This window comes from Carettochelys insculpta, chromosome 3 (assembly GCF_033958435.1).
Source record: "Carettochelys insculpta isolate YL-2023 chromosome 3, ASM3395843v1, whole genome shotgun sequence".
Lineage (NCBI taxonomy): Eukaryota > Metazoa > Chordata > Testudines > Carettochelyidae > Carettochelys > Carettochelys insculpta.
The window spans coordinates 56,232,310-56,252,912 of NC_134139.1; the positions used below are offsets into that span (position 1 = coordinate 56,232,310).

Consider the following 20,603-nt stretch of genomic DNA (forward strand, 5'->3'; position numbering starts at 1 on the left):
CCTCTTCGCTTGGGGGCGGGGGGACTTCCTGTGACAGTACTTCCGCCCCCGCCAAGCCTGAGCGCCACTAACTGGGAGCCGGCGAGAGGGTGGGTGGGTCGGCTGCTCTACCCCTCCCCCACTCATCCGGCGTGTGTGAGGCCCTGCTCGCCCTACGGACTCTGCGCCGTCGGCGGGATGGGGCTGGAGGGAGGCGCCCTCATGAGTACCCCAGTGTCCCCCTCCCCGGACTGTCCCCTTTCCCCAGTCTCTGGGGCCCAGCGGGGCTCCCCGGGGGCGATAGGTGAGTGAGCGGCCGGGAGCGGGGTGTTCGCCGAGCCGAGCCTCGTGCCAGCCCCTGGGAGCTGCCAGCTCTGGGTGTGGGGTGTCGCCGGTGAAGCGCTGGGCGGCCCCCAACCAGCGCCCAGCGTGGCCCCCCTCCCCCACAGCTGCGGGCGAGGAAGCCGCCTAAGAGTGATGGCGTTGGGAATGGATCCCTCGGCCAGCAGACTTTCCTTGGCTGGCTGAAATACCCCCGGCCGCCCCTCCGCGGTGCCTCCCAGTTGAAGGAGCTTGGAGGGGAGCACTTGAGAGAGCTGCAGGATTGCCCCAAAATTGCCCCATACAAGTCCTAAAGAAAGTGCCCGTCTTCCCTCTGTAGGGCTCTGCTTAACTGTTCGTTCATATTTTCATTTTTTTAACTGTACCATATTTTTTGAATGGCCAGTTCGTAAATGGTCCATAGTTTAGTCTTGAAAACATACCTCATCTTTGAGCAATTGATGTGAACTGCCATAGATAGGGTTAGAAACCTTTCTCCTCCAAGATGAGGTGGGGAGGAGGATACCTGGAACCAAATTTTCTTTGAATTTCTGGCCAAAATTGTTCTCTCTTCTAAGGAGTGTTACTATCAGAGCTGCAGGCCTCCAGACACATAGGCATTGCCTAATGACCACAGGTAAGAACTGCAGTTAAGAGGCATAAAGAGACAATTACAAATAATAGCTGTGTAAATTCTCAGTTGGGTATGTCTTATCTTATCCAAAACTAAGTAGACATTGGTTCGATGCTATTTCAGTGGAGAAGTATCACTTGTAAAATCTCCACGACTTCTGAGATCACCCTGGATGTTCCTTGGAAATCCAAGTTTCTGCAATTCAAGTACGGAGCAGTCCAACCCTAAATCTACTTATTAACTGGATTGGATTTGTGGAGGCACCTTATGGTCAACTTGAAAACTACATGGTGCGAAATCCGATAGAGGGCCACTCCAAGCCTTTTGCACCATTCCAGTTCACTTCCAAATAGGGCCAGTGCTGAGGAATTGGTATGGTAATACCCAAAGGCTGCAGCTGGGACTGAGGCCCTGTTGTGACAGGCACTGCACAAACAATCCCCCCCACCCTCAAAAATGAAAGAAACTGTTCTTGCTCTTCTTTGCTGGGGGAGGGAAGCATGTGATTAGATCATATGTGTGCAGCCAGTCACAATAGAGTGACAAAATACAAGGTTGGGGTAAGCTGTGCCTCTGCATTTTGAGGAGCAGTCTGTTTTCCCCTCTCCCTTGTTTGGGGCTTTTGTTTGTTAATGTTCTGAATTCGGAGAATAAAGTAGTATTTGCAACCTTTCAGTAGGAATATTTTTTTTTTGTAATCTAACACTTCTGTGTGTATGCTATGAAAAATAACAGATTTCACTATATCTTTCTTTCCTTGACTTCAGTGGAATGCTCATGTGAGTTAAGGGAGGTAATTGGTGGTTGGGAATGGGAAAGAATCAGCAGGTAGGGGTCATAGGCAGCCAGTTATATGGACTGTTAGTGCCTCAGCACCATGAATATCCACAACTTGGTGCTAGCTCCAGTAATGTTCAGAGACACAGGTCTGTCAGGCTACAGCACAAAATCAATTTTAAGGCACTTAGCTCAATTTTACAATGTTTTCAGTGTGAATGCCTTTAGGTTGATTTTTAAGGAGCGCTAAGATTGACATTCTTGCATTGACCATCTGAGCTGGCGTAATGCCAATTTTGAATTGGAAAGGTTGAATTAATGCTAGTGTGGAAACAGCATTTCTTTAAATTGATTTTATTGGTCTCCAGAGGCATCCCACAATGCCAAGAATTTGTACGTTCTGTCCACTGTCGCCTCCCCTGCTCTCCAGGTGTGCAGGAAGTAGGAAACGGGAAGCCCAGCATTTTTGAATTAATTTCTTTATGATCATTGTGGTGATTGCATCTAGCCAGGAAAGAGAGCCCCATCAGGGAGCCAGGATCATGGCACAGCAGCTTGGCTGGGGGGACCAGACAGTGGTACCTCAGACATCGGGGTAGGGCATGTCCTGCCCTGCACGGGGTGAAGTCTTCTTCCCTGCATATGAGAGGTTGAGAAACTTCTTTTCTACACTTCATATTTGTATGGGGAGCATCCCTGCACCTCAGAGATGCTATGCAGTTGGTGGTCTAGCCAGTCCCTCCACCCCACCAGTCTCCGTGCTGGTGGAGGCTGGGATGTGGAGGTTGTGCTTGCAAACAGCAGCATGTCCTGCCCTGCAGGGAGTGAATGCTTCCCCCCCGGCACAGGATTTAGCAGGAGAGGCCGAGAAACTTCTTTTCCATGCTTCACATTTGTATGGAGCAGCCCCCCGCTCTTCCACAGGCACCATGTGGCTGGCAGGCTAGCCCCGACCCCACTGCACCACATCTCAGCTGTGCAGTGTGGACCATGCTTTCAGGCAGCAGCATGTCCTGGCCTGTGTGGGGAGAAGGCTTCTGAGCTTCACATTTTCCTGGGGCTTACCAAGAGCTGGGGGGCTGGCTTCTCTGGTGGCAAGTATTTTTGGGGGCTGGCTCCCCGGTGGCAAATATTTTTGGGGGCTTGCTGGCCTCTGAAAGGCAACATGTGCTGGGGAGGGCTGGCTCCTCTGGCAGGAGTCATTTTTGGGGGCTGGCTGGCTGGCTGCCCTGCATAATAAGAAAACCACTGACTGCACCATATCAACTGGTAGTTGTAGATGTGGGATTGACAGTTCCCTGATGCACTGCCTTAATACGGAAGGTGTTTTTTCACCCTGGGAAAAGTAGCTGAACAACCTGTTGACATGGCACAGTCCAGCTGGGTGCTCCCAGAGCCCATATACTGTAGTATGTGGGATTGACAATTTCCTGATGTGCTTCATCTTTACCTTCTGAAGGCAACCTATTTGGTTTTCTTTCACCCGGGATTCCCTGCTTTTCATTCCTTCCTTCTGGAAAGTGTCCATTTGCGTTGAACAGGAGGAGAATGAGGGCAATGCAGTCTGGGAAGATGACGATCAGTGTTCTCAGGACCCATTTGGTTAAAAGGTTCTTAATGCAAACGACTCTAACAGTTTCTCATCTGCAAAAGAGACTTCTGAAAAAATGGCTGTTTGCCCTCATTCCCTTCCCATTGAAAACAATGTGGTTTGGGAAGATGACGTCACACACCCACAACCACTTGTGGGGCATCTTTTTTCCATAACACACCAGCTAAAGAACCCAGCGCAGAATGCTATGGGGCTGAGGGAACTGGGGAATAGGCAGCCACAATGCACTACTGTAACAGTCAAACTTTGGTGACTCAGTGGAGACATATCAAGTCGACTTCGTTTGGAGATGCAGAAACTCAACTTTGACTTTATAAAACCCAGTGTTACAAAGTCGACTTTGATAAATTCAACTTTATTTTGTAGTGTAGATGTAGCCTTAGAGTCTGAAAGCTGCTTCATGAAGAGTTGCAAAGAACTGGCCATTGGGAACCAGCTGCCTCAGACACTGATCAGCAGCTGATCCTTGTCTTCTCTACTTGTGAGTGAGGAGGGAGGAGGATGGGACATGATTGGCAGCCCCCATTTCCCAGCCCCTTTACCCCCAGGGATGACAAGAAGGGTGTTTCTGTAGTGCTGGGGAAGAGGGTAGACTGGGGTCAACTGCCTTTCTGAGGTAAAGCGCTGAAATTTGACGTTTTGAGTTCTATGTATGGTCCGAGTGACAATGATGCTTTTTAAGGTCACTAGCAGTCCTGCTTACAACAGCTTCATTAATAAATAAATGAAGATGCAGGGCTTTAGCATGTAGGTGGTTGTCAGTAGCATTAGGTGGTCTTTTGTTAATCCACAGGTGATGTGGCTTTGAGCAAGCTCCTGGCTGCGTGGGGGAGAATGGTCAGGGCTAAGCTCCCCCTCACATTCTGATGAAAATCAGCTTGCATGCCACTCTTGGCATCCGTGCTGGGGGTTGCTGACTCCTGAGATAGACTTTGCACCTGACCACCTGCTTGCTGCCTGAGGGGGCTTCTTGGGTGAATGTCTTGCACAGGGCTGGCCTTATGGAAAATGATACTCTGGGCAAATGTGCATGTTGGTGTCCCTGTGGTTGTGGTGTCCTCCATTGCCCTTAGTCCCCCATAGGCTCCTCACATTTCCTTCCCCCCAATCCTTGCACTTTCCTCCCTGCATTATGCTACCTTTGCCCTTAATGCCTGCATTCCCTCCTGTGCTCCTAACCCCTGCATTGTGCCCTCTGCACTGTGCCCCTTCACTCCTACCCATTGTACCTCCTGCACTCCCTTCTGCAGCCATGAGGGGAAACTGACCCAGCTGGAAGCACAAAACAGCTGGCTTTGCTGCTTAGTCCTATGCTGGACTGCTGCTTCTTCACCTCAAGCAGCCTAGGGGGTGCATGAGGACAGGGAGGAGAACACAGCTGCTGCTATCTCAGCACAACCCGGGTTGGGAAGTGATCTGACTGTAGGAAGCCTTGGTATTATGTATTGAGGGGATGGGGAGAGACTGTTTCCGGTCCAGCTTTGTTATTTTAAAAAAATATAAATCAACTTACAAGTTAGGTGTGGGGGGAGACTTGTTATCATTCTGTGTAGCATCAAAAATTATACAAACCTGCTGCTCCTGGTTGGGGGAAGGAATAAAGTTTCAGTATTCTTCACCACAAATCTCATGGACACTCAGCTTGGATGAATGTTCAGCACCAGTTTGTGGCCAACTGGTACCTTGGGGCAGGGAGCAGGTTATGTGGGGAGAGGGTGGCAGCCACAGTTTCAGTCACAGGCTGAATAAGGGATGTGGTTACTCAGCACATTCTTCAGATGGCCCAACAACTCACTGGCCAAATGTCAACTCCACTTTTGCAGCCCGTTAGTGCCTCCGGGGAGAAAGGACTTTGTGCTTCCTTGGATTGCTTCAGTTGCTCCAGAGTCCAAACACACACTCTGTTGCACAGGGCTTTCTGCCAGGGTCTGTGCTGACAGAAGCTGGCACAGGCCCCAGACCGAATCTGGTCTAGTGCATACAATTCACTATATGCTGCATATAGGGCATCCATTTGCATCAGATCAACTTTTTTGTGGTGAATACAAGATGTGGTATAGGAAAAATTGGTTTTTCTGTGCCTCATACACATCAGTCTTTTGCTAGCAACATGTTTGGTTTGTGTATTATCTGTCAGAGGAAAAAAAGGCTTTAAATTACAGAGAAGAGTTTATGGGGAGAAAACTAGGATTTTAATCTAACATATTTTGAGCACATTTTCAGAAAAATTGATTCCTGGAAATTCACCCATCTCTTGGTTGGAAGAAGTGAAAAAAAACTATAGTCATTATGAGCACTGTTTGCATGTGGTGGTACTGACAATTCATCCTCCATGTTTGTGGAATCCCCTTTTGGAATCTTCACAAAAATTTCAAACCAAGAACAAAATGCATTATAGTCTAGCCCGATACAAGTATCTGCAGTAGTTTCTGGGTGCCACTGGCTCTTTGCTTGTAAATAATTATTAGCTTACTCATTGCTATGATTTTACATATGTGTATTGCAGCATGGATTCACATGGCATTTTACGGGGATAATTTGGTATGGCATAAATGGTTTAAAATAGGTCTCCAGTGTCTCTTATTGCTGCTTACTTTTCAGATTAAAGATCTAGTGAGTCAGATGCTGCTTCTCCATTCCCTTACGTGAGAACTAGGAAGCCTCTATATAGACTAAATGTGTGTTACAAATGTTCTTTTATTATTTGCTGCACTATATTTTAAATTGGCTAAAATTGGTCAGAGCACTGGGACAGAGTGATAATGCCCATGAAAAGGTTAATACCAGCTTTCAGCAGCTCTAAGGAATTGCTAAGAAACATTGTCACGTGCACTTTCTAGGTCCAGTGAGAGTCTGCATAGATGATGTAATGCTCAAATTATATGTTTCATTGGTTGGCATTGTTGCCATTCAGTACCCTACTGCAGGGTTTTTAGGCTAGAGTACTCTGAAAGCCTGAACTTTTCTCCACCTTCCCCAAATTAGCTAAGCACTTATTAAATAAAGTTGCCAATTATTTTTCTAACTCACCTCTGAACTGTTAATTACTGTTGCTCCAAACAGAGCAGTAGGCCTGTATGAAAGGATGATTTCAGATGAGTGGTAAGTGTATACACCCTTTCTGTGCCTTCCACAGAGGCAATCTGAGTGCCATGAAAAATGCTTTGACGTACAGAAATCTATAACAAACACACATTGGTAAGGTATATTTGACTGTTAAAGGATTGTGGAAAGATATCTGTCCCAGAGTCATTTTGACCCTCCAAGTGACTGATAATTTAGGAAGCATTTTTATAGGATCTTTTGCATCATCTTTTACATCTGTTGACTCTTAAGGACAAATATTTGTGCAGCTCTCTGTTGCCCAGATGATCCTGCAGATGTGTAATGTCCATGTGTCATTGTGTGTAAATTGCTTGACGCAGCAGCAAGCTGGCTGCCCTAGAGAAGATGGCAGAATCGGTGGAGGAGCTTTCCATATGTTCAGTTAATTTCCTGCTGTATGCCAGGGCTCTTCTTTCTCCTGTGCTGGTTTAAGAAAAATCAGGAACAAGTTTCTCAGTATGTAGATTTTTTTTTTTTGTCTTTTTCCTTCAGCACCCTGTGATCTTGTCTTGCCTTCTGTGTTGTATTCTCTTTTTGTTCTACAGAGACAGCACGTTTTAATAGACTGAGCACAGAGCTGGGACTGGAGTCAAGAGTTTGTGAAAACTAATTTCAGTCCTGCCATCACTTATTACATGGATGTAATTTCCAGGACATACTTTGTTACATACATATGTTTAAAGGGGGCTTTGTTAAACAAATTGTAATTTTTAAAATTAATTAAAAGATGAAATAAAGTGAAAATATCCCTTTAAACTCTGTTTGCATCTCAGTTTCTTTGTCTAATTCAGGAATAATAGTGCGTCATTGTCTAACAGGCAGGTTATGAGGATAAATGTTCTAATAATATTGTTACATTTTCTGTGCCACTTAAATATATATTAAATATTCTTATTCTCCTTGCATTTGGGGATTTCCGTCTAAAAATACTTAACATGTTTAATTGCTAGAAATAATAGGTATAAAGAGCACCATTTTTGCAGGGTCCTGAAGGGTGACTGGTTTACCACACCTTCGATTACGGGACTTTCTGGCCTTTAAATTTACACTGCCAAATGATTTGGGCCAATAATTTATGCCCTGTCCTACAGGTTACTCTGTGCAGGTGGACTCCTGTTGTTGTACAGTTTGCAAGGTAGGGCCATTGAATTTTTAAATAAAATAATAAATAATTAAAACAATATGGAAAGACAGTTTCTTTTTTTAAGCATTGCTCTGCAAGAGAATTGGAAAGTAAAAATAACTGGAAACAAGGTAAAGGTAAAATTAACCATTTTAACATCACTAGCCAAATTGAGTAATACGAAAAAGCAAAAGGAGGGAATAGATAAGGGAGACGGTGTGGTCTAGCGATTAAGACACTGCAAAATAGGGCAGCTGCAATGTTACCTCTAATCTTTTCCATCCATGCCTGGATTTTTTTCCATCCACATGCTGAATGAATTTTTAATGTGCGTGGAGGCATATGTGAGTGTACACCACCAATGGAAATTAAAAGCCTAACTGTGAATGCTTTGCTAAATCAGTTGAGCAGCATTTGAATCTCTCCCAAGTGGCTGTACAAGCACACAGCTTACAGGAAACTCTGTTCAGGAGAGAAGCGATCCAGTCTGGTTCTGCTGCTGAAGTGCTCTGTGACTTTGGGTGGTCACTTCACGTTTGTTTTCTCTTTCACCTTTATGTCTTGTCTGTTCAGATTATAAGCTTCTTGGGGACTATTGTGGGTTTGTACAGTTCCTAACAGAACTTGACCCTATCTTAGTTTGGACTGCCTGGTGTTACAGAAATTTAATAACCTAAGGCATTTTTACTATGAGGATTTTTATCATCTTGCCATATCCCTTTAATTTAAGCTTTGATGGCAAAATAAAAAGCATAAAGATTGTTTTAGGGCCCTCCCTCCTTCCACAAAGGGATGTTGCTAGGCTCACATGAACAATGCATCCTGTGGCAACTTAATGACTAACAAATGTATTTAGGCATAAGCTTTCCCTTTATGCCTATAAATTTATTAGTAAGGTGCCAAGGTCCTCCTTGCTTTTGCTAAAAGAGACTAACCCCGCAACCCTTCTGAAACTAGGCTCACGTGGGCTGTGTCTACCCCAGCAAGTTATTTTGGAAAAAATGGGTCTTTTCCAAAAGAATCCATAGAGTGTCTATACACAAAATGCTCCATTTTGCATCTGATGAAGTGGGTCTTTGCCCATGAAAGCTTATGCTCTAAAATATCTGTTAGTCTATAAGGTGCCACAAGACTTTTTGTTTTTTGAAGATACAGACTAACTCAGCTACCTCTCTGATGCTATACACAAGATGCGCTCTTTGGATCTGAAATTGAAAGGATGTAGCACTTTTTTCCAGCTGCCCTCTTCCTCTCCCACAGGAGGAAAAGCATCTTTTTCCACAAGATTCTTATGGGAAAAAAGTGGGTAGGCATCCTGGGGGCCCCTTTTTCTAAAGAGCAGTCTTCATGGCACCAGATTTTTTTGATCCCCAGATCGCTCTTTTGAAAGAGTGGGAGCTGCGTGGATGCTATTGAAAGAGTGGATTCATTAGCTGTGTTGCTTTTGTGTGTGTGGATGCACTCTTGAAAGTCAGTGGGGCTGTGGGAGAAGTTAGGAGTCTCTGCACATGCTGAAATAATCTTGCCCTTCAACTATACTTCAACTTTGGGGACCAGCTAGGCTCTGAAAGTGATCATGAGTGAATTTCCAAGAGTTTGAGATTCTCTGCTATCCTTATATCACAGAGATAAGAGCGTATAAGTACCGACTTTCCTGTTCTTGCCCCAGGGCAGGTTTTGAATTTGATTTATAGATAGCTACCTCTAGGGCGGCGTAGGAATTCGTTGTCTTGTAGATACACCCGAATGGGCCCACTCAAAACACAACGTTAAATGAGAGTGATTATGCCAAAAGGCAAAACGTGTTATCCACTCTGCAGGTGCCCTCAAGAGAAGGAGTAAGTCTGCAGTGCTGGTTCAGCACCTGCTTGTGAAGCCCAAAGCTGGCTGAGCTATTTCTGACCTGACCCAGGGCGTTAGAATGACTCTTTCCATGAGGAGCTCCTGGTGAAAGCCGGGGAGGGAGGCTCACCACACATGCCCAGAGAGTTGGGGGGGAGAGGGTGAACCCCTAGGCAAGTGAACTCAAGATGGGGGGGAATCTCTGTGAAGGCGGAGCCTATAATAGAAGACGCTCCGAGCTGCTCCCCTCCCGCCCTACGCAAGGCAAAGCCCCCGCTGTCGTGCCCGGGGACGGAGCCGAGGAGCTGGCCCGGCCTGCACCAGCCCCTCCTAGAGGTGGGTTAAGGGCGGGGCTGGCTCCGGGCTCCTCCTCGGCAATTGCCGGCGCGGCTGGGGGTCACTCGAGGAGCGGAGCGCTGAGGAGACAAAGCGGCGGCGAAGGAGGAGAGGGCCCGGCGGGGATCGGGCTGAGAGCGGCACAGGCCGGGCTCCGCCTCGCAACAGGTCCCCAGCTCTGCCCGGCCCCCGTGCGCCGCGGCAGGCAGTGCAGGTCGCTCCGCCTCCCCAGGCCCGGCCAGTGGGTCTCCTCGCTCCCGGGCGGGGCTGCCCGGCACCGTCCGCCTCCATGCGGTTCGGCTCCAAGATGATGCCGGTGAGGAGGGGTCCGGGGGGTTGAGGGGAGTCGGACCCTGACCCCGTCCCGCGTGGCATGGGGCCGCCTCGGGTCAACGCCTGGGGGCGCCGCCATCTGCCGCTCTGCCTCTCTGGCCCCGAACACGGCCCTCGGGGCGGGGAGCGGGGCCCGGCCCGGCGCGGGCGGAGGCTGGGCCGGCAGTTTGGCGGAGAAAGTTGGCGGCTGCAGCTGGAAATGGCCGTTGGCGCCTGACCCCGGGGTAACTTGGCGGGTTTCAGAGACTGGGGCGGGGGGGGCGCGCGTGCGTGCGTGCGTGTCTCGCTCCCTCCCCCCGTTCCGGGCGCGCGGCGGGGGCAGGGCTGTGGGAGCAGCCGCTGATCTCGCCAGGAAACGCGGCCAGAGAAAATGGATCCCGCCGTGGTGTGGCGGAGAGGGAGGCGCGGGCGGGGCGGGGCGGGGGCACCATCCCGTTAGCGCGGCGTGCGCTGGTGCTGGGGTCCCAGCTGTGCCGCCCGCTCCCGTGTCCCGCCGGGGTCCGCGGAGCGCGCAGGAAAAGTGCCCCGGGTTAGCCTGCGAAGAGCGGCGGGCGCCGGGCGGTGCCCTAGGGCGCTGTTGAGCTGCGGGGGGTGGGGGACAGGGAGCTCGTTTGGTGAAACGGCAGCGACGGCAACCTTGCACGCGTGTAAAGGGACGGGCAGCTTGGGGCGGGGGTGGGAGAAGGATTTGCTGTACGCCCCCCTTCCGCCGCCGCCCCCCTGCCTGCGTCAGCTAGAGCGCCTTGACTCTAATCCCGAGGAGTTAACCAGCTGTCAGTCCGAGTTCTCTTCAGACGCGCAACGGGCTCCAGCGGTGGAGTTCGTCCCACTCCGAGAATTATAGGCGCCCTGCTGGCGAGGAGGATGGACTGAATAAGCTAAACTGTTTTGTTCTCTCGAGCTTATTCCATGTGTTTGCAGCTACCGAACAATCTCCTTAACAATTCTTGGCAAATTAGAGTTCCTAAATTTATCTAGACAGACACAGGTCCCTGGTGCAGTCTTGAGACTTTCTGTAGCTTTTGAGGGGTGCCCATGTTTACAAAATAAATTGGTCATGGTCAGTTTCAGGATATTTTCCTTGTTTGATACTGAAGTAGGAATGAGCAGGAGGAATATGTAGTTTATTAAAGTTGTGTCCATACTAGGTAAAAAGGGGTGTCTTTTTAATACTTTGATTGACTTTACCAGCCAACTTCTGTTAAAAGTATAAATTGCTTTGGGTACCCTGTGGTTGTAACATGGGTTTGAAAACTCATCTTTCATTCTTAGTGAAGACAAGGCCGAACCCAAATACAAGTTGAATGAAGGGTGGCACAAGACCTCTGAAGGTGGGAAAAGGAAGGTCTTTTATCCCTGTGTAGCAGTTGAGTCAAATGAGAAGTAGTAATACCTCTGAATATTTGGTAATATCAATAACCAGTAGAGCCCCAGATGAGCAAACCGTTGTTGTTTTTTAAAATGACAGATTACAGATAAATAAAATGCTGGGAGCTCTTTTGCTTGTAGGAAGGCCTAAATGGAGATTGCTTTAGGTATTTGTTTGCATGCTGCACGTGTTCTACCTACATATCCTTGCTCAACAAGAGCTGGCAAAATCAGGGCCAACATGATGTCTGTTTCTACACAAGAAGCCTCTGTTGACAAAAGTAACTGTCGGAGGGGATTTCCTGGCGCAACTTTTGTCAAATGTGTCTATGCATAAATGCAGATTGAAAGAGCAATCTGCTCTGTTGACAGAGCAGCCAGACTGCCTGGCCCTCTCTTGACAGTATAGCCGACTGGAAGCTCTGCAAATGGCTGCCTGGTGAACTGGAAGCCCTCTCTCTCAACAGAAGTGTCTCCATGGGGACTCGGTTGGCAAAATGCTGTTGACAAAGCCCCTAAACCTGATCAGTGAGAGGTATAACTTTGCTGGCTGATCAGCTGGATTTTGTCAGCAAACTCCCAATGGCGTGCTTTGGGTGTGTAGAAACTCTGCAGGTTTTGCCAACAAAAGCCTGGTTTTGTCGGGAGAAGCCGCCCATGTACGCATTATTCATGAGTAATTATTCTTTACAAGTATCTTTGTGGAATAGGGGCATTATAGTCTTCTGGTGAAGCATATTGCCAATCTTAAAAACACCTTCCCATTACAAACCCTGGAAACTGAAAGAATCAAGTAGGAATCCATACCCAAGAAGAGAGCCATCATTTATTTGTAGTGACATGGCATTTGATTATCTTGGGCTGAGGAACATGTGCTTATTCTAGGGAAGCCTAATATCTTTTCTCTTTTCCTGTCACGCTTTTCTCCCCATTGAGAAGGCAATAACAAGTGTAAATTTATTCCAGTAGAACAGATCCAGGAAAACAGCTGACTTCTATGGGTGTAATTAAAGCATGGCAATCAATATTTGTCTAAAGTTTAAAGTAATGAAAATTTTGAGACTTGTCATCAGCCCATAAAAATCTGAGGAAAAATAACGAATGTATATAGTAGCAAGGTGTTATGTTCATTGTGATGATCTTTAAATAAACACTTTATCATCACACTGTAAATCTATCCAAGAGATCACTCATCAGCTAACCACTGATCTCTGAAGACCATCTCATAGTATCCCCAAACAGTTCTGTTCTTCTGTTTCAATGCTGCATCTGTTTAAAACCTACTTTTGCCTGCCCTGTGAGTTGTTGGTTGAGTCACGTGCCAGTGCAGGGGTCAGCAACCCCCTCCCCCCCAAGGGTACCAAGTGTGGTGTGTGAACCAATTTTCAAGGGGATGCACAGTGGGAGCTTGACCCCACCCCTCTCCCATGCAGCTGGGAGCTTGCGCAAACCTATGCCACCTGTGGATTAACAAAATATCAGGTCATTCTACCAACTACTACCTACACAGTAAAGCTCTGCATCTTTATTTATTAATGAAGCTGTTGTAAGTAGGACTATTAGTGACTTTAAAAAGTATCACTGGCACTCTGACTGTATGTAAAGGTCAAATTTTGGCACTCCATCTCGGAAGGGTTGTTGACCCCTGTGCTAGTGCATGAATTGCTGTGGGTGCTCAGTCATCTCTTTCATGATGACTCAAATCTTGGCCATTCTACTTTGAATTAAGAAAATAAAGGATCCTTGCAACCTTTACCAGACCATATTTACTGTATAAAGCAATGGATCAGTCTAAATTAGACCAGGTAAATGGTTAAATACCAGAATGCAAATATAGTAGATTTAAAACTCCACATTTTTAAAGCTTATAACATTTTATTGTTCTTCAGGTTTTCATTTCTAATGGTTACATTAATTGGGGGCTGTAGGAGGACATTTTAAAGGGCACAAAGATTAGTTAGCTTCCTACTGGGACTTGGTGTTTAAACAGCCCTTTGACAATCTCTTCTGTTGTAAATATATTTCGAATGGATAAAAACAGGAATGAACTGGAACCCAAAAAGTGCTAAAACCGCCTGGGAAGATAACAGAAAACAAGTCTAAACAATTTCTTGCATCTTTTTTGCAGTTTTTCACCCTTTGTCCTCTTTTGAGGATCAATGCTGTTTTCTGCATGGAAAAAATTATACCTAAATGGTGAAATTTTTGGAGTCTGGCTGAAAGCATAATATTTGATATGTCTAACCAAACATACATCTCCCAGGAATGATATTGAACTAAAATGTACCAAGCTTCAGGAAAGTGATCTACTTCTTGGTGTGATGATGGAACTTAAGGGCATAAATATCTTCATCCATGCTATTGAATGAGGAATAGAAAGATGCTTAAAGACCACTTTACAATCCCCCTGCCTTTTTACATTAATTGTGTAATAGCTATTATATTTTCCTGTGCTGCTTCCCTTTCTTATCTCTTCCTTCCCCAGTACAACAATCTGTCAACTGCTGGGCACCAGTCTCAGCCTCTCTCTTGCCACAGCCAGTGCAATGGATACATATGGTGTTAAATGACAGAGTAACCACTTTGGTCACCAAGGGACATTATAATTGAAGTCTCTCTCGTAGTGATGTGTGGTAACTAGGTTGCTATTGTAACTGTATGCCAGATGAGCATTGTTAAATTCTGCCAGAGTGTAATGATGTACCTTCATATACAGGTAATTTGATGGCACCTTAGAAATGCATGCAGATGTACTGAGTGGGTTAAAGTAAGCAAATCAAGCGACCCATATAAAATTGTCTCACTTTCTATCTGCTGAAGGCATGTGGGAGTGCGATTTGTGCTGTTGCGTAGCGATGAGGAGCTGGCACATTTTCTAAAATAGCGTTATTTTTTTTGCAATGTAATTGGTCTCCTCTGCATGTTTTGCATTGTTACCACACAGATGAGTAGATGTTGGGAAATAATTTGCATCTCTCTGTATGCTGGATAAATAGCGTTGCTGAAAGGGTGAGAGATTTCATGGATGAAGCTAATGCAAACTTTGTCACAGCCAGAGGCTTCAATTCAGTCTGAAATTCTTTAAGTTTTGGATCTGGGTGTTGTGAAGCAGAGCGTTGCAGTGCCTAATGTTCAGGCACCCAGGTAATCAGAAGAACAAAGCTGCTACACAAATCCCGAGGTAGGCACTAGGTTCCGTACATGGTGAATGGGGGCTTCAGAAGCTAGCATACTGGATGGGGAGTTGCCTGTCCCCTAAGCAATCCGGTGGGTGATACCAAAGAGAAGCGTGCGTCTAAAGGTCTACCCTTCTCATGCACCTGTGATCCACAACTGGGATTATCTCTCTTAGTGTCAAGTTGCACCAGTTGGGTCTGTGAGAGAGAGCCTGCTGCCTGCCTCACTCAATGTAAAAAGATGTGTGCCGTGGGGGGGTGGGGAGAAGTGGTGGTGATGGTGTACAGAAGAGGAAGGCAATAGCTCTCCTATGTTAAGTTCTAGCTCTGTGGTTAGAGTCCCAAATCTGGGATTTGGGAGATCCTAATGGAAATCCTTGGTCCCCCTCACACAGAATCTGGATCTCCCACATGTCTGAGTGCTCTACCCTCTAGGCTATGGAATATCCTGATATTGATCTTCTTCATTCTATCCTGTTGAAGATGTTCTGTGCTTTTAAATAACTAGATAAGCAGTGCAGGGTTGCATCCTCTTGCTGTCCATGTCTGTCTTCTGAGGTGGAAGTGATAAGGCTTATCACTAGGTTACAGGTTAGTTCTTCTATGTTTTTATCTGCAGTGGAACACCACCAACACAAGTATCTCATAATCTATTGATCAGTATTCTAAAGAAATAGCATTCAAGAACCCCTGAGTTGTTCAATTGAATAGTAAGGTAGGAATTTCCATATTGGATGGCTACAGTTACACTTCCCTGAATGGCCGGCAGCAATATGCAAGTGGGTGGTCTCGAAAATGCAAATTTGCGTGCTGCTGCCAGTGGTTTGGGTAGCTTAACCATAGTCAATGAAATCAGTGGTCCATTCTAGTCCAACTTCCTTGACTGTAATAATTCCCTCTGTGATACTATGAAAAAGATCTTGTTTTTTAAATACTTGGGGATTTACAGATCCATCTTAATATTTAAAGTGTATCATATAGACATTCATGTTTGATAAGTATTCACTATCTTGATGTCTGCCTGCATTATAATGCAGACAAACAGTTGCTTTTATTATCTTGAACCTTCCTTCATCTGCCTGTTGCTTATGTAGGCTCCAGTCTTCCAAGAGGATCCACACAGACAGAATTGTCTCTGGCACCCAGGTGACTTCAACTGACTTTAGTGTAGATCTGTCTACTGACTTTGCCAGACTGGGGTTACATTGTAAGCACCCCAGGGCCGGAGCCTTGTCTCCTAGTTTGATTAAAGGCTTGGTATATGTTGGCTGCCATATAACAATATAATTCTGCACTTTTTAGCCAATGCAATCCTTAGTAATGTTGCCAGAATATTATCTCAGAAAATCATTTGACACGGTATTCCGGGTGTTAACTTCAGCTTACAATGCTGAATATTTCTGAATATCATATTTTGCTGATATTTTCCTGCGGTCTCTTGGTCTCAGAGGACATTTTAGACCATGAGCTGTCATGATTCAATGTAGTGAATCATGATAATGGAGACTCATTGGGTTCCCTGTACACCTATAGTTCAGCAGTTTTGGTTAAAACAATGTTGTTTTGGTGGGGGGGTTTTGTTTTGTTTTGGTGTGTTTTGTTTTTTTTTTTAAATCCATTGAGCAGTAGCTGCCTATTTAATTTGTGAAAATTTGTATTTAAAATTTTTGTTGTCCGTCTTTGCAAATAAACAACCCTTACCACCCAGAAAAACTCCCCTGAAACTTCTGTTTTTTAGTACCTGTATATTACAATTCATTCAGTATGTCAGTTTCTTTAAGTGCTTTAATCAGAAATGATTTCTCTCCCTGCCCCATACTAGATAAGTCTGCAGAAGTCCTGGGTAACCACTTATTACAGTTTTGATTGATTGGTCTGTTTATCAGTAATTCATTAAGACTGCAAATGCCTTGGGGGTTTCCTATTACTGTTCCATGGATCAGTCCAAAGGAGGATCAAAATGGGGGGAGCATTTTATAGAAGACATTTCCTTTTCCTCCTTGGCTGTCACTAGATGGGATCTCTACCTTATTTATTAAGGGCCTTTCTGGGTTTGTTTTCAGCTCTCTCCTGCCTGGAAGACATCCTTCCCCCACTGTGCATGTCTCTGAACTTGCTGAGCTTGTTCAGTAGGGACAGGGCCTTGTCCCTTTCAAATGGAGGCCCTGTGAATGAAGGGGTGAGAAGCCCTGCAGAAATGACTTGGTTAGAGTAGCTTTCTTGGCTAGGCTGTTACAGCATCAGGAGGAAGGGAAGTAACTTAATTTCCTCATGTTCCTGTCACCTCCCTGGGGAAGAGTCTGGAGGCTCCCTTTGTTCCCCTGGGAATATAACACACATCAGTTTTAGTAGCAAAGAGAGGGTTATTGAATACAAAAGCTAGAAGGTGCTTACATTCATGTGGTCATGAGACCATCAAGTCACCCTGCTCTTTGCTCTGTCACAACATTACTGCCTTTAAAGCCCTGTTGTAAATCTACTTACCTTTTTATTCAGGCAAAACTCTTACTGGGAGTTTTGAGCTCCTGACTCTGTTTTTACCGAGGCAAAACAGCCTTTTGCTGAGCTTTAAGCACTGTATTATCTTGATTTAAAATTGAGTTCTTTGGTGTCCTGTCATGTGACAGTTTCTGTATGATGCTTTTAGCCACTTAGGTTGAACTGCTTTTAGCAACTTGGGTTCAGAAGATTGAGCTTTCGGAATGTGGGAGACTCAAAGAATGGTGGCAGATGGTGTGGGGTTTGTCATTTGGGCTAGAATTTTAGACTACAGGTTGAACTTTTCTAATCCAGAACTCTTGCCCGGCAACATCCGTAATCTGTCTTGATGTTCGTCAGAAAACCACTTGTGAGTATGGCCAAGTTTCCCATGGTTTCATAAGGCTTGTTTCCAGCCACCAGTCCTGGCTCTCAGTGTTCTGTGCTGTTAAGCTTTAATTTCCCCTACATGTCTTCTAAGAGCCCAGTAAGTAGTGGAAGTATTGGTAAATCTGGTGGACAATATTGACCTCCTGTGGTTTGGCAAATTCTCTCATCCGGCACTGGTCAGGTCCCAAGGGTGCCTGATAAGAGATGTTCAATTTGTAGTAATACCCTGCTACAATCCAGGAAGGTGGCTAGATACCAGCAATGATAAAAAGTAGACGAAACCTCTTGCTGTTAACCACTGATATATTTGTTCTGCCTATCAGTCCTGTAATCAGTTTAAAATTAGTTGCACCAAAGACATCACTTGTTTCACAGTTACTAATAGTGTTACAGTAGCATTTAATGCAAAGCTACTGTTGCATATGTTTAGAAATCTCCAGTTTCTGTGTTTAGTGATGTTAGTCTCAGGAATGTTTTCTTTATGTGGCAACTGGATATAAATCATCACTTCCTTTTCTATTTTTAGCAGTCTGAGATATGTGTGCTAGGTATTTGGCATCCATTTGTTCTATATTACAGAATCAGCCAATATGCTGTAAAACTGATTACGACAAAGTGATCCTTTTGAGAGAGGACTATGTGAGTAAATGACAAAACTAGGCTGAGGTAAGTGTGTGGGAGCCATTTAAAAAAGAGGGACAAAGAAGTCTTTGATTTTCTTAGTAGTTGTCTCTGTTTTAATATGTATAAAAAACAATTATCTGAAAATAAAACATGGATTTAGTCCATTCACCTGGCCCCTCTCTCGCCATTTAAAATGCACATCTTAGTTTTGTTATATAAACTAAGAATTAATCTTCAGCCTTAATATTCAGTTCTGTTAGGTTAACTGTTAAACATGATTTGTAATTAAATTTTAAACTATTACTCTGTGTTGTAGTGGTAGAAAGCTAAAGTTAACTCTTTTGAGCTGAGTTTCAAGGGAGAGTGTCTGTCTGGAATTGTATGTCAGTTTCTTTGTGTCACAGTACCTGCTGTGTTGAAGCAATGAGGTAGTGTTTCTTTAGTAAGATCTTATCTGATGAGCTTTATCTTTAATACATTCCTTGGTAACTCTGTTCCCTTTGTTTTTACCCTGGGGCTGGAGGTTCTCAACATTACTCTGAAAATTTCCTTGTGTGTGTGTAATTTTTTTTCCACTGTTTGCAATGCATGACTGTGCCACTGTTGACAAGCCTGTTTTGGTGAAGAGATCTCAAAGCACTCTGAACTGTGTGTGTGTACACATTGATATTTTATAGGTCATACAGCTGAGGTAGACACATCAGAGGGAAGCTGTCCACTTTAAAATTTCATTTCAATTTGAAAACTTTGTAGCTATTGTTTTAGTTTGGTTACGCTGTATTTGACAGCTCCTTCTGTCCCTAAGTTTCATTGACCCAGAAAGACAGGGGTATTCACCTGTACCAATGGAAGAATAGGTGACAAGCAGGCTTTACTGAGAGTGAGGTGAGAGGTGTTGCTGTCAAGTCTGAAAGAGATATTAAAACAGTAAGAAAGCAGAAGAAGAATCCAATTTGTGAAAAAAGGTTATTTAAAAAAAAAGTCCCTTTTTGAGTGGCTTTCACATTGCCAATCATTTTGGTTTCATGAGAGAACTTGGGTAGAGAACTGTGGTCTCCTGATTTTTTTGCCCAGTGTTCTGGTAAATGGTCTGATTGCTCTGTCCTGTAAATCCTGTATTACAAAGTTTTTATTTAAAAAAAAAAAAAAAAAAAAAAAAAAAGGCTGAAATGTGAGTCTTAGGAAAAAGTTGTTGGCTTCACTCCAGTTCGTGGTGGCGGGACTAACAACTTGCTACGGCTGGAGTACCAAATGGTATGTTTTAAACATTAAAAGTGGAATTTATTTGAAAGCACTCAATACTAGCTTTATTCTGCTGTAATTGATATTGTGGGGCTAAGATATATAGACACTGAGCAGTTTTGATTTGTGCCCTGAATCCTTGTTCTCCTAAATGAGAATTTGTCAGTTACTTTTGCCAGTAACTTCTCCCACATGACTCTTGCTATAGCTGTTTAGGTTTCACTAAAAGAGCTATGCTTTTAAAAAAAAAAAAAAAAAATTCAACAATAAATTTTTTGCTACTTGCCTTAGAAAGAGATGCTAAATTCCCCCGAGCACTGGAAATATTTTCCCCTAATTACCAATGGGCCTCTTGAAAGCAAGTTTATGTACAGATCATGGCTGACATGGAGCCTTATTCCTTTGCTATTGACACTGAGAAATATTTAGCTTTTACATTGGGGGAATATATGTGCCTTGAAAGGCCAGTGAGAACAATTGAGATTTTTGCAACAGCATCCCACAGGAACTCTTTGAAATCCTTACTGCTGGCCTGTTGCCATCCAGGAGGCTGCTGACGCAACAGCATCCCGATTCCAGGGCAAGTGGCATGATAGCTGAGTTTCAGGAACAGTTAAATAGATTTCTTTATGGGTTTGTCAGAAAAAAGCAAGACAATTCAGGCTTGAAGTTGTTGCTTTGCTTTCATAACTCTACTCATGCTTACAGGTCATCTCTATCTTTAAACCAGCAGTAGGGAAGCTTTTTTTGGTCGGAGGCCACAGGCCCACAGAAAAATCACTTGAAGGCTGCACACGAGCAAAAACCACATGAATATTCAGGTGCTTCCAAGGGAGAAGCAAAACTACTTCTCACTCATATTTAATCCGATGTGTTGGGGAGGGTGTAGAGCATGGGTGTCCAACCTTTTGGCTTGCCTGGGCCGCATTGAGTGAAGAGGAGTTGTCTTGGGCCGCATATAAAATAGTTAATGTATATAAATCACATAATAATGTTAAAAGTTTACGATCTTGTGTGGCCTCATTACTAGCTGTCCAGGGCCGCGGGTTGGACGCGCCTGGTGTAGAGGCTTGGGGCTCCCCTTCCACCAGCAGAACAAGCTGGCTCTCATGCTCCAGGTGTGTGTGTGTGTGCGCGTGCGTGCGTGTGCGTGCGTGCGCGCGCGCAGCTGGCTCCCAGTGTCCCCCTGCAGTGACTTGCCATTGGCTGGAGGTTCCTCACCCCTTCATTAACCCTTTTGTTCTATGTGCAATATGTTGCTCC

General features: G+C 45.0%; 1 protein-coding gene and 1 long non-coding RNA gene across 4 annotated transcripts in view; both read left to right on the plus strand.

Annotated features, from left to right (window-relative positions):
• The first annotated feature begins 78 nt into the window (after positions 1-78).
• Positions 79-7,168, plus strand: LOC142010290 (uncharacterized). The gene is made up of 3 exons (XR_012644757.1): positions 79-283; positions 879-937; positions 6,974-7,168. It is a non-coding gene; the product is annotated as an uncharacterized LOC142010290 (long non-coding RNA).
• Positions 7,169-9,716: 2,548 nt separating this feature from the next.
• The window catches only part of TP53BP2 (tumor protein p53 binding protein 2), a 62,558-nt gene continuing 51,671 nt past the window's right edge, over positions 9,717-20,603 (plus strand). Inside the window, exon 1 of one of the 3 annotated variants that reach the window (XM_074989903.1) lies at positions 9,717-10,045. In XM_074989903.1, coding sequence (XP_074846004.1) covers positions 10,019-10,045 — 27 coding nt within the window. In that variant the 5' untranslated portion in view covers positions 9,717-10,018. Of the gene's footprint in view, positions 10,046-10,150; positions 10,287-20,603 lie in introns of those variants that run through there. The other 2 variants (XM_074989906.1, XM_074989904.1) reach the window with 2 other exon arrangements.